Source organism: Ictidomys tridecemlineatus, chromosome 5, assembly GCF_052094955.1.
Source record: "Ictidomys tridecemlineatus isolate mIctTri1 chromosome 5, mIctTri1.hap1, whole genome shotgun sequence".
In the NCBI taxonomy this organism is placed as follows: domain Eukaryota; kingdom Metazoa; phylum Chordata; class Mammalia; order Rodentia; family Sciuridae; genus Ictidomys; species Ictidomys tridecemlineatus.
In genome coordinates this window covers 49,466,998-49,480,114 of record NC_135481.1, presented here as the reverse complement: position 1 = coordinate 49,480,114, position 13,117 = coordinate 49,466,998, and the positions used below count along the sequence as shown (strand labels likewise).

Genomic DNA, 13,117 nt, shown 5'->3' with positions numbered 1-13,117 from the left:
AAATGTGAATGAAAACATTTCATTTGGTAGAAATTCTTCCCTCAAAAAGCAAACACAAAACAAAAGGAACTATATGTCAGTGTTCCAACCTAACAAAATATTCTCACGCTAACTTATGGACATACTCAAAACAAAATACCACTTAGAAGCAAAAATTGAAAATCTAAGAGACTACAAAAAAAGGAAGAACTGTGACATGTTTGATTAAATTCAAAAGAAATTGAAGAAAAAGGCAAAGCTGGGCATAGGGATGTAGCTGAGTGCTGGAGCACTTGCCTAGCAGGTCAGGTGCAAGGCCCTGAGTTCAATCCCCCACAGGCACCCTCCCCCACCCTCAAAAGTAAAGCCACATTATATCCAGGGGAGATTAAATTACAATAAAAATTTAATTGGAGGACTGGGGATGTAGCTCAGTTGGTAGAGTGCTTGCCTTGCATACACAAGGCCCTAGTTCAATCTCCAGCACCACAAAAAAAAAAAAAAAAAAAATCTAATGGAGACCATTGATGAAAAGAAGGAAAACAGCTAAAAGAATGAAATGAGATACAGAAAGAAGTAAATAAATAAATAAAGCAAGCAAGCAAGAAAGAAAACTTTATAGAGAGAGTAGTTAAACTACAGATACAGGCAAAAGAAGACCCAAACACTTAAAATTTCCTTAGATTATGATTTAATTAGTCCCTGAAGAATAAAAGTCAGTAGAACAGTACTAATTAAATCATGATGCAAGGAGAAAAAGTATCTCACTACTAGTAAAGGAAAATTAGAGAAATAAAGGAAAATTAGAAAATCAGATTCCTTAAGAACAATATTCAAAAGAAAGCTACAGTAGAACAGCATTTTTTACAACTCTAAAGTGCAGGCAAGTGCAGTTTGAATGTGTAAGAGTTTAGAGACTACGTAGTAAAAATTTAACATACTTAAATATAAATCCAAGACTGAAACAGTGGTGGGGACATGAGTGTAATTGTTATATGTTCTTACAAAGGGAAAATAAAAATAGAATAATATAATTCTCTATTGTATATAGAGTAAGTTGGAGTCATATTATCATATAAATGGACATACCAAATAATAAAAGGTTAAGTAAGCAAAAAGGAGGTTTGACACACACAAAGGTATACACTAGAACAAAAATGCAGATCTTTCTTAGACCAAAAGAAAGTACAAAACCACAAAAATACCATATAGAGAAAAAAAAGAGGGGCTGGGGTGGTGGCTCAGTGGTAGAGCGCTTGCCTAGCATGTGTGAGGCACTGGGTTTGATTCTCAGCACTGCATATAAAAAAATACAAGTCCATTGACAACTAAAAAATATTTTTTTAAAAAGTATGAATGATAAATTTGGCAATTATAAAAGAATAAGAGTTGAGTTCAAATATAATATAGCTATATCAACATTACATAGCCATATAAACATTAATGGACTTATTCAAAAAAATATTTTCAAATGACATCATAAAGCAAAACCCAATTGGATGTTATAAACAAGAGACATGTCTAAAAATGTGATTTAAAAAAAAAAAGATTTAAAGGGATGTAGCCAAGTATAGCGATATATGCCTATAATCCCAGTGACTCGGGAGGCTGAGGCAGGAGGATCCCAAGTTCCAAGGCCTACCTCAGCTCAGCAATTTAGTGAGATCCTGTCTCAAAATAAAAAATAAAAAGGACTGAGGGTATAGTTCATTGGTTGAGTGCCCCTGGGTTTAATCCCCAGTACACAAAAGATATATAAAGAGTATCACAGGCAAATGGAAATAATAAGAAATCAGGGGTTGATAAATAAAGTAGAATCTAGGTTTAAAAAAAAACTTGACAGAGTACACTTATAATATTAAAAGTCATAATTTACAATGAAGTTACAATGTTTTTTGTATGCACTAAATATTAGCAAACACACCACATAGCAGAATTACTATAGCAGAATATTGGAGAATTCAGGAAGCAACAGAAAAACATAAGAAAATTTTAACATCATAGTTCAAATCTAGTGGGGCCAGATGTTTCAAAATCACCTTGTTCATTTCCTGTTCCAAACCTAAAATTAGCTATTTTATAAAGGAGACTTGGATTCTTGTGAGAAATATTTGGAGATCTTTATATTAGGGGGGTGCTCACATATTCAGTCTTTGTTTCTAGACTTCTCTAGCTTGAACTTTTTTTAAAAAAAAAAATGCATCCTTAGTTCATGCTGACATTTATAATTATGACTACAAGGGTTTTCTTTGATTTTTATATTTGTATCTCTTGTGTTAAAATTCTAGTTTCCTAATGATTTTAATAGATCAATACATTCACCTTAACCTATGGTTGAAAATGAGCAGTACCAATTTTCTTGTTAAAAGTGTGATTAGTGCAGAGAGTTTAAGATAATATATGTTGTTCTTTATGTCCTTAAGATATTTCCCAATATATATGTTTAAATTTAAATTAAGTTGAAATGATTTCTCTTTATACAGTTAAATCACCAGCTCCCTACATAGTTTTTTTCATTTTGCTTTTTACTCTTAGAGTTTTGTTATTTTTATTCTGATTTATTTTTGCTTTATTTTAAAACTTTAAGGATTCAAGCAAGATAGCTTAACTAACAGCAGAAATAAAAGTTAGGCTTTTGGAAACAGTGTTTAATTGGAGAAAAGTTATTCAAGAAAATTGTTCTTGATTTTTTTTTTCTAAAATTGATGAGCAATTTATTAAAATTAAGAGTTTCATTTATCCCCTGTGTGCTAACTGGGATCCCATAACTTTCAAGGGATCCCTAAAAAGTATGTCACACACACACTATTTCCAAATACTAGTTCTGGGATTTTAATCTCAATATATTCGATATATTTGGAATTCTCAGTAAAGCCTTATATGAAACTTCTTAACCCTTTAGTCTCCTTATTATGGTTACTCAAGTCCTCAGTTATATAAATAGTTGTTATCTGTCTGTCTACTGCTAAAGTAATCTTTATGTGTAATATTGAAGTAAAATTTATGCTGATATACCCTGGCTTGAAATCTGGATTTTAAAACTTTAAATGATTATACTGGGTCATGAAAGTCTGATTTTGTGACAGTAGCAACAATAAGTAAGATTGTAATTATTGTGTCTCATTTTAAGTGGTTTAATTCTACAATGTATAATTTTATCATTTTTCTTTTCAGAGGCTGATAAAATACCAGTAATGCGTGGACAGTGGTTTATTGATGGTACTTGGCAGCCTCTAGAAGAAGAAGAAAGTAATTTAATTGAGCAAGAACATCTCAGATGTTTTAGGGGTCAGCAGATGCAGGAAAATTTTGATCTTGAAGTATCAAAATCCTTAGATGGAAAAGATGGTAAGACCAGTTAATATATTTAATACATTCTGTATATTGAGTAAATTATTGATAAAGTTTAAGAGTAGCTCATAAATTCGGTAGTAATAATTCAGGAGGATTAAAATTTATAAAATTTTGTTTGTTTATTTTTTGTGGTTATGGGGATCCAACCTAGAGCCTCAACATAGTAAGCAAGCAGTGTACCACTGAGCTACAATCCCCAGCCCTAAAAATATTTGATAACTATTCTAAAATTAAAAACTGCTATAAATTTCAGAGCTGTCTCAATATTTATTTTACTAAATATGTATGTTTCACTGCATGATACTAACACCATGTATTGCAAATATATGTATATATTGTATTCCCTAAATTAGTCTTTTTTGGCAGTTTTTTAGTTATCCAAAAAACCTTGAACTTAGTAGAAAAATTCCTTATTATGTCAAAGAAGCAGTTTTGTTAATGTCGGTTCTTTTCCTAAAGTTTAAAAACCTGTAACTGCTTTTGTGTATTCTTAACTGTCTCTCCAATGAGAACATATCAATTGCTAATTCGAAATAGTCTGCCCCTTATATTTCCTTATTCAGTATTTGGATATGTTTGCAATAGTTAAAAATATAATAGTAGCAAAGATTGCTGTGTTTTCATTATGTGTCTGAATCTTGAGTAAATTTTAAATGCATGGTAAAGTTAAAAATACTTCTATTGTTCCATTTACTGCAGGCAGTGGGATCAACTATTCTGGTGAGTATAAATGTACAGGTAGATTAGAATGTATAGCTATCTCTAAATTTTTACCTTAAAGAGTTTCTTCATCCATGCTTGCCTCTATTTGGAAGGTTTCTTGGCAAGTCCTACTGAACCTAGTGAATTGAGGAAAAAAAATACAAAGTGAGAGATTTCTTTTCTTCCTCCTAAAACATTTCTAATGCAGAAAAACTCAATATTGATCAGGTAATTCACAGACTACAGCTTGAAAAAACAAATTACATGGTTGGAAATAATTGTTCATATAACAAGTAATGGCAAAACAATAAGCTTTATATTAGCCGAATTTTTTTTCTATTAGTAAGTTCTCTTTTTCTCTTTTCTTCTCTTTATTCTTTTATCTTTTTCTGAATACACACACACACACACACACACACACACACACACACACACTCACACAGACCATGAGCATGTAAATTATACAGTTTAGCTTATATCAAATTAAAATATCTTTTGTATCTACTTGGTTAAAAGTTTGTATAACTGAGAAAAGTTGTGACTTCTTAATAAATCTACCAAATTTGTATAATAGTTCTGTTATGTGCAGATATCATATTCTAGGAATTTGAAATTTATTTTCTCATTTTCTTATCTATAGAATCAAATATGTCCTTATTTCACTGTAAAATTCAACATGAAGGTTTTATATATCAATATTACAAAGCAAGTTCAGTATAAGAACCATAGCTATATTCCTACAAACTGCTATAGAAATAATATTTTATTCTTGTTCTAAGAAAAATATTTATACAAATAACTTTTGTATACTTCTGGTTTTATGTTAGTAACTAGAATATTTTATAACCTCCCATCACTACTACCAGAAAAATCTCAGACCTAACTTTATAATATCTCAAAGACGGACCCATTTTATCATAAAATAGTTTCCTTGCCTTTAGTGAATCATGAGTTTTAGAAATTTTTTCCCATGTATTCTTAAGTCTTCTACCTCAAAAATGTTAATTCACCTTAATACTCGTGCATTAAATAAGTCTAAGAGGTTGGAGGAGGAAAAGGATAAGTCTGTAAAATATTAATACAATGTTCTCCTTTCTCATACCGTGTTGAAAACATTTTTTTTTTTCCATTTGCTTTGTCATCCTGTGGAGGTTAATCATCAGCTCTGTTTCACTTGTAGATCCCAGGTCTTATCTGTTTGGAATTTTTTTTCAATTCAAATTAAACTTTCATATATTCATTTACTCTTCTCCCTGCTTAGATGTTAAGTATAGCAAGATTCTTCAGTTTTCCTCAAAAGTGCCCCAATTTAAAGAAGTCTGATAGGAGAACATGGTTTATTTGTGTAAATAGGTTTTTTAGTGTATGTCTTTGATGTATCAATCCTAGGATATTATAGTATTGTGGGGGTTTTTTGTTATCTTTAAAAATATACATTGAGTAGTAAAATTCTAATTAGTAATAGCAATATGGTTAAACTGATAAAAGCATTTTTACATTATAGTCTATCAAAAATAATGATTCTTTGAGGTTCATTAGAAGAAAATTTTATTTTTTTAAAATATGCTATGACACAAAGGTAAAGATTCAGCATGCTTTGTTACTACAGATTACAAATTCAATTCAGAATAAATATAACACTCATAATTTTCCATCATTTTGTTATTCAGTATTATATTAAACATACATTTATATATTAAAATGTGACATTGACTTTGAAGATTATAGGAAATTTTGTAGTACATTTGAAAATTATTGCTGGTCTTAAGGAAAGAATATAGCCCCCCAAAAAGCTACCATCATTGGGAAAATAACTCAAACTTAATCCTGTCTACAAAGATTAAAAAATATGACCTTTTAATTATTTTGCTCTTACTTCTAAGCTTTTAAATTTTTGTTTTATTAATCAGTGGAGGAAATGAACTTCTCACCTTAATTGTCTTGCATATAAAGCCTTGACTCTGCATGTTGTCAAGAGATTTTGAATGCTTTCTTAAGTTAATAGTATTGTGGTAGGCACCTTTGTGAAAGAATAAACAAGGTTTTTTGCCCTCAAGGAATTTTCAAAATTTTAGAGAAGAGAGTGACAACATGTGAGGATAGTTACAAAGTAAGTACAAGATAACACAGTAGACAATGAATATTAAATATTCTGAAAAGAGTTTTGGAATAACTAGAGTCAGTGATTACAGTGCAGTGGAGTAATTAAAATAAGGCTTTCTGGAAAATCCCATTTAATGAAAACATTTAAGAATACTATATTCAGGGACTCTTACTAAGTGCTCTAAGGAATTTCAAAGAAACTAAACAAAATTCTTGCCTTCAGAGACATTAAAATAAAATGATAACTTCCTTTTTCCTGGCCTTAGCTGGTTGGGGTAGCTGTTGTCACAAATGAATTGGATGTGTTGAATATTTTCTCCTTATTAATATCCCTATTAGTCTCAACATAAGCATGGAATTAAAGATACTGATGAAAGTTTGATATAACTCTTTCTACCATCCCAATAAAAATAACCTACAAAACATTAATTACTTTTTGTAATTTAAATACTTGAATATAAACTTAGTTCTTAGCCAGGCACAGTGGTGCATACCTATAATCCAAGTGACTTGGAGGTTGAAGCACAAGGAGGATCACAAGTTCAAGGCTAGCCTCAGCAATCTAATTGGAATCTTAGCAACTCCAGTGTCAACATTTAAGAACACAAACGGACTGGAGTGGTAACCCAGTGGTAAAATACTCCTGGGTTCAATCCCTAATATCCAAAGTAAAATAAACTTGATTCTCTCTGAAAATTAAAATGAAAATTGATTCTCTTTACCTCATAGCCTAGGAAACATCTATAGCCTAACAAATGAAAGTTCATAGTTTCACTTGAAATAAGGTTTAGAAATCACCTTCAAATAAGGAATTTGGTAAAATCTAGTAATGATTACTCTTTTACTCATTTACAGTTCATTCAAGCACATGCAATAATTTTAAAAGAAAAAAATAAGTTGAACTACATGGGTTAGTGTTGTACACCACTCTGACCAAAAAATGCATAATCTCAATTCCATAGTGAGAAAACATCTGATAAACTCAGATTGAGGGCCATTCCAGAAAATAACTAACCAATAGTCTTCAAAGTCATAAAAGACAAGGAAAGATTGAGAAATTTGTCACAGGTAAGAGAAGACATGACAATAAAATGCCATATAGTGTACTAGATTAGATCCTAGAATAGAAAAAGACATTGTAGAAAAATAGAGAAATCTGTACAAAGACTATATATTTAGTTGATAGTATTATACCAGTTAATTTCTTAGTTTTGATAATTATACTTTAATTATACACAATGCTAACGTAAGTGGAAGCTGGGTAAAGGAAATATGGTAGGTAACTCCCTGTACTGTTTTTCCTACTTTCTATTAAGTCCAAAATTATTCCAAAATGAATTGTTTTTAAGGCCAGTAGAGGAATTAAAACAAAATACTAAAACTCTTAGCCCCAAAACAGGGAAAAAGAAACAGAGAAACAACAGGTGAGACAAGGGAAAAAATAATTGGCCTGAATTTACCACATCTGTAACTATAATAAATGTGAACTAATACTCCAGTTAAAAGTCAGAGGTTGTCAGATTTGATGAGAATGCAACACCTGGCTAGATGCTGTCTGTAAAGAGTCACAGTAAAGTCACAGATAAGTTTAAAGTAAAAGTTAGGGTTTTTACAGTTAAAGCTAATTTGAAATGCTGTGACCATACAGGTGCTGGCAGCTCTCTGATGTTACAACAGCTTGCATTTTGGAAGGCAAAGTGTATATTCCCATCACTTGCTAGATAAGGATATCCCATAGTATGAAAATAGCATTTCAGGAGTCAGTTTAAAAGATGGAGAGTGTAGTAACCTTCTAACCAGCTTTCTTTTTCTTACTTGGGCGATTAAGATTTCTATCTTCTAGCATTTAGTTATTATTTTTTTATAAATTTATCTAACTTAATTTCTCTGAGATCCAAGAAAGATTGCTGGGAGTTTTCTCATTAGCAGATTTGAGAAGCACAGGCTGCCTTCCAGAGACTGCAGTTTTCCAGGTTTCCCACTTTTATACAGGGAAAGGTTCTTGAGTTTTTCTATTGGAAGGATTAATATGTCATCAGAATACCCTTTGGATATTCTTACTGCTTTTAGAATTATATGAAAATTTCTTTAAGAGGTGAATTAGTAAGGAAATAACAATAGTGTTTTAAATCTTTTTCATTGCTGTATAAGACTAATATTTGAAAGACTATTTTTTTAATATTACCATTTAATAAATTGACATTTTCACTTGTAGTTTTAGTTCATGCATGTTTGCTAATAAGATTTACTAACTAAAACATGTATGTATGTATTTATGTATCTCATTGCTGGGGTTTGCACCCAGGGCCTCACACATTCTAGGAAAGTGCTCAACCACTAAGCCACACCCCCTAACCCTAAAAATTCATTTTAAATGAAAAACAAGTTAATTAGTACTTTCTATCCTTGTGTGGATTGATAGTGAAACTTTTTTTTCTTCTACTATACTTAGGGTAATACCTGTAATACTATGCTTTGGGTTGAAAAAAATTAAGCTCTAAATTAAATTTGGAAGGTAAACCATATCTATTTAACTTGTGGAAATGTTTTCAGTGTTTTTCTATTTTGAGGGTAAAAAACTTTTTTCCCCTCTTTCTCGGTATATTGGGGTGTTATTCTTTTACTTTAAGTTACTATTCTTTTAGAGAAGAAAACCTTTATAAGATGGTGTTTGATTCAGTTAGTTTTACTACTAGATTTATAAAATCTAATTTTTGTTTCTCTGTATAATAAATTCTTGAGTTTATGTCAGTTTGGTCCACTTTGGTGTGTTAGCTTCATATCCTAATTTAAAACTGTTTCATGGCTAAGTGGTACATCTGTTCCTGAATAAGTGACCAGAAGGCACATGAAAGAAGAAACATTTCAGGGATGAAAATTGCTTCAGTTGTCATATTCTACCTCTGTAACATTGAAATCTTTTTATAATCCTGTGGTAGAAACCCAGCTTTTAGCTCTAGTCTGCAGTGCTTATAGCCATATAATTACCTAGAGATATAGTTATTAAGTATATAGGTATAGTTATTAATGCCTCATAAACATTTCCAAAAATACCTTTATTGCACAAATCTTTGTATAATACCACATCTGTATATACAACAGATTTGTTATATTCTGATATTATATAATAAGAATTTTTTATTTGAGCAGTATTTAACCTTTGAATGTCAAATTAATGTAAAAAGGGAGTGAACATGAAAATTAGAACATAAATTTTAACTAAATCAATAATATTGTTATTTATTCAACTGAACCACAAATAACTGATGTGTAAAATTCAATTCCAGACAGATTTTAATAATTGCATACTTTAAACATAAATCTATGAATATATACAGCTAGCAAAGTTTGGCAGGGACCATGTTGACTTTAAGGTTATCTACTGATTTACCAAATATCAAGTCTGTGTCTTGCTTTCCTCTATGTTGTCTGTTAAATGCTTTCAAGATGTCACAGCATACATTTTTACTAATGATATTCTTTTTATTCCTAAACACTAATAAATCTTTCCAAAAGGGATAGTTAAAAGTGTTTCTGATTTGGTTTTCTGTTTAAAATATTCATTTTTTAAGTCTTTTAACAACTTAAACGGAGTTATGAAAAGACATTTGTTTCTGAAGGGGACCTCAGGCCACTGCACTTCAGTGCTAGAAAGCATCAAATGAAATGTATACTGTGCTGTCTTCTTAGACAAGCTGTGTTAGAGGTTAAAATGTTATTCACTGCATTCTCAATTTGTACAGTTGTTGGCTGTTTCAGAGTCACAAATTTGGTGAGAGTAAATAACCTTAGTATAAAGATGGAGTTTATAAATCTCTTCAACATTCAAAAATACCATGTTCTATTTTTTATTCTATTTATGCAAAGACAATAAATGATAATCACATAACTGTAACTAATAAATTTAGCTATCATTTGCCTTTTTTTTAGTGAAAGTAAGGCACATATTTGATAAACATTAAACTAATTTTTGCTTTACTGAATTTTAACTAAAAAGAATATAAATAAATAATTTAGAATAATGTTTGTCAAATACAACTCTTTTTTAAAGTTAATTCTAGATCAAAAAGGCCAAAGGACAAAACTCATTTAAATTTACTTTGAAGCTCAGTGTTTTTGCTTTCTTAGTTGTCCACCACCTCCCTCCCTTCTCCCTCCCTTCTCTGTTCAAATGGAGAGGATATAAGGAGAGTACAGATGCGGCAGGTCTTAAAAGAAAGCGTTCCCAAGGTACAGTAATTGTAGTTTTATTTCTCTGTGTAGTTGTATTCCCAGCTTATAGCATTCCGTTGTGTTTAAAATATAGAAATTTTAGTTTTCTTTTAAATGTGTGCATTATGCTATTTTGCTTAATGTTACTTACTTTATTATACATGTTTATAAACATTTGTAAACTATGTATGGCCCAGTAATGAAATGTGCACCAGTATTAAGATGTTTTACTTTAATACAATATGTAGCTGATTTTAAGGAAGAACAAAATTTTGCTGACATAACACTGTTCTCTAAATAGTTCAATCTTATAGTTTCAATATTTTAAGCATGTGTTGCTGAAAACTTTTTTAACAAAACTTTGGTTTACAAACAATTGTTAAAACCCTGCACAAATTTTTTGATTTATGAAGAGTTCTTCTACTTAAAAAGCTGAACTTGTACATTGTTTTCTTTGGAACTGAAGATATTATTTATTGGGTTAATTGAATCTTGATCTTGGTTTAGTTTTAGTAATGTATCTTGTCAGGTAAGTAAAATATAAGTTGGTTTTTATTTTTTTCATTAACTTTTGAAATTACATTTGTAGCATATCTACATTTTCTTATAGTGTATTGTGTATTCTAATAGGAAGTAGGTTTTCTTTAAAATGTCTTTTGACCTTAGATCTTGACCAGGGCTGTATCATTTTTTATATTTAGCTTAAGGTTATTTTCAGCTCCTCTTCAAATCAGAAGAATTAGACTCTGCCAGTAATTAGCTTTGTGGCAGGTAATTTAATCTCTTTGTACCTCTTTATCTTTATATATGTAATGGGGGCTAATATTTTGCCTTAAATGGAGTGTTTTTTTTTTTTAAAGAGAGAGAGAATTTTTTTTAATATTTATTTTTTTTATTTTTTTTAGAATTTTTTTTTAATATTTATTTTTTTAGTTTTACGATCCTCAGCACCACATACAAACATCTTTGTTTGTATGTGGTGCTGAGGATCATACCTGGGCTGCACGCATTCCAGGCGCGCACGCTACCGATTAAGCCACATCCCCAGCCCTTAAATGGAGTTTTAATAGATAAACTATATATAAAGTGGAAGCCATTTTTTTTGGAAGATGAAAATTCAAATTTTTCTTGTCTGTGTGTCAAGAGATAGAGAGGAAAAGTTTAAGACCTTCAGAATATAAGAATATGAAAGTATGAGCCAGGCGTGATGGCGCACACCCAGACCAAGGTGAGAGGATCGAGAATTCTAGAACAGCCTGACAGCATAGCACAACTCAGTCTGTTTTCTCAATTTATTGCTTCCACAAATATTACTGAATTCATAACAGGTTCTAGGCACTATGTATTTTGTGCTAGGGATACAAAAGTGATTGAGATACATTCCCTGCCTCACAGAGCTTATAAAGTCCTGACACATAATAGGTTTGGATTTCTTTCCTTAAGACCTAATTTTTACCAAGCATAATCCTGTTATAGAAATGAAATAACCATAATAATGAACATCAATGAATGAACATTTCTTTAATTTTTCACTAAACATCTATGGGTTTATGACTTTGGGTTTCTTCTGTGATGAGCAATATCCAGTGATAATTGGCTTTAGTATACATTCCAAAATTACCCTATATTCTAATAGATTATTCTCTTCTGAGTATCTTGTTCTGTCTTGTACCGAGTGATATTTTTACAGATCTTTTGATACCTTTAGTAAAATCAACAGAAAAATTGAAACTTAATATTTCAGTGTCAGTTATTGAGGACTTTCAAATAGATATGTATTCCTTAGACCTAAGAGTCATATCACCTGGGAGCACAGTTTTTAAATAATCAAAACAGCTGTTATTAAGTACATATGAGAGGCTAAAATCATGGTAGTTTAACCAGTCACTCTGTTGTTTTAACAAGTTATCATTTCCCTATGGCATTATTAATCCTTTATAAAGTCCTTATCTATTACTTTCTTGACTTAAATTTTTTTAAACAGAGTAGTTTTTCTGTTGAACTGAATATATTTATGAGTTTTTAGATAATATTGATTCAAATGTCTGAGCATTATAATTTTTCATACAAATGAAGTTTGTCTTCAGACCTTCAAGTTAATTTTTTTCCTTTTTGTAACAGCTATTTATAGTTTCAAATTGAGTCGAAACCATGTGGACTGGCATAGTATGGATGAAGTATATCTTTATAGTGATGCAACCACATCTAAAATTGCAAGAACAGTCACCCAAAAATTAGGATTTTCTAAAGGTAATTGTTAAATATTACTACACTTTGTCAAGTTTTGGAGAATTGGGATGGGTTTTTTCCCCCTTATATCCAAAGTAGACAATTCAAATTCTATTTTTAGTTTATTTTATTTATTTTTATATGAATGTATAATCTTTTTAGTTTATTTTAAATAGGTATTAAATTTAGTGTTAGATGAAACTTTAAGGTGATTGAATTGACATGCATTCATCAGTTAATAATTATATATTTAGATTGATCTGACAAAATTAATAGATTACTTTTATACTTCTTAATGCACAAAAGCAGTCAAACCTGAGGCAGTAAAGATAAAACATGGCAACTGGCAGTTGAAATATAGAGTCAAGGGAAGTAAAGTCTGAAAAATTTCCATTGTATTTAATGACAGTGGAGGTCACAGGTAACTTGGTGGGGCAGAAGCCAGAGTGGCATGAGTCTAAGCTTAAGTGGATGGTGAGGAAAATGAAGGCAGAGGAAAATGAAGGAAGTTCTTTTAAGACAGCTCTTAAAAGAACTT

The 13,117-nt window shown here is 30.7% G+C and overlaps 1 protein-coding gene across 9 annotated transcripts in view; it reads left to right on the top strand.

Annotated features, from left to right (window-relative positions):
• Ddhd1 (DDHD domain containing 1) overlaps positions 1-13,117 on the top strand; it is a 77,751-nt gene that overhangs the window by 25,414 nt on the left and 39,220 nt on the right. For 2 of the 9 annotated variants that reach the window (XM_040276316.2, XM_021735063.3), the window contains exons 2-5: positions 3,154-3,327; positions 4,033-4,053; positions 10,267-10,368; positions 12,472-12,600. In XM_040276316.2, coding sequence (XP_040132250.2) covers positions 3,154-3,327; positions 4,033-4,053; positions 10,267-10,368; positions 12,472-12,600 — 426 coding nt within the window. The other 7 variants (XM_078049918.1, XM_078049919.1, XM_021735064.3 and 4 more) reach the window with 4 other exon arrangements.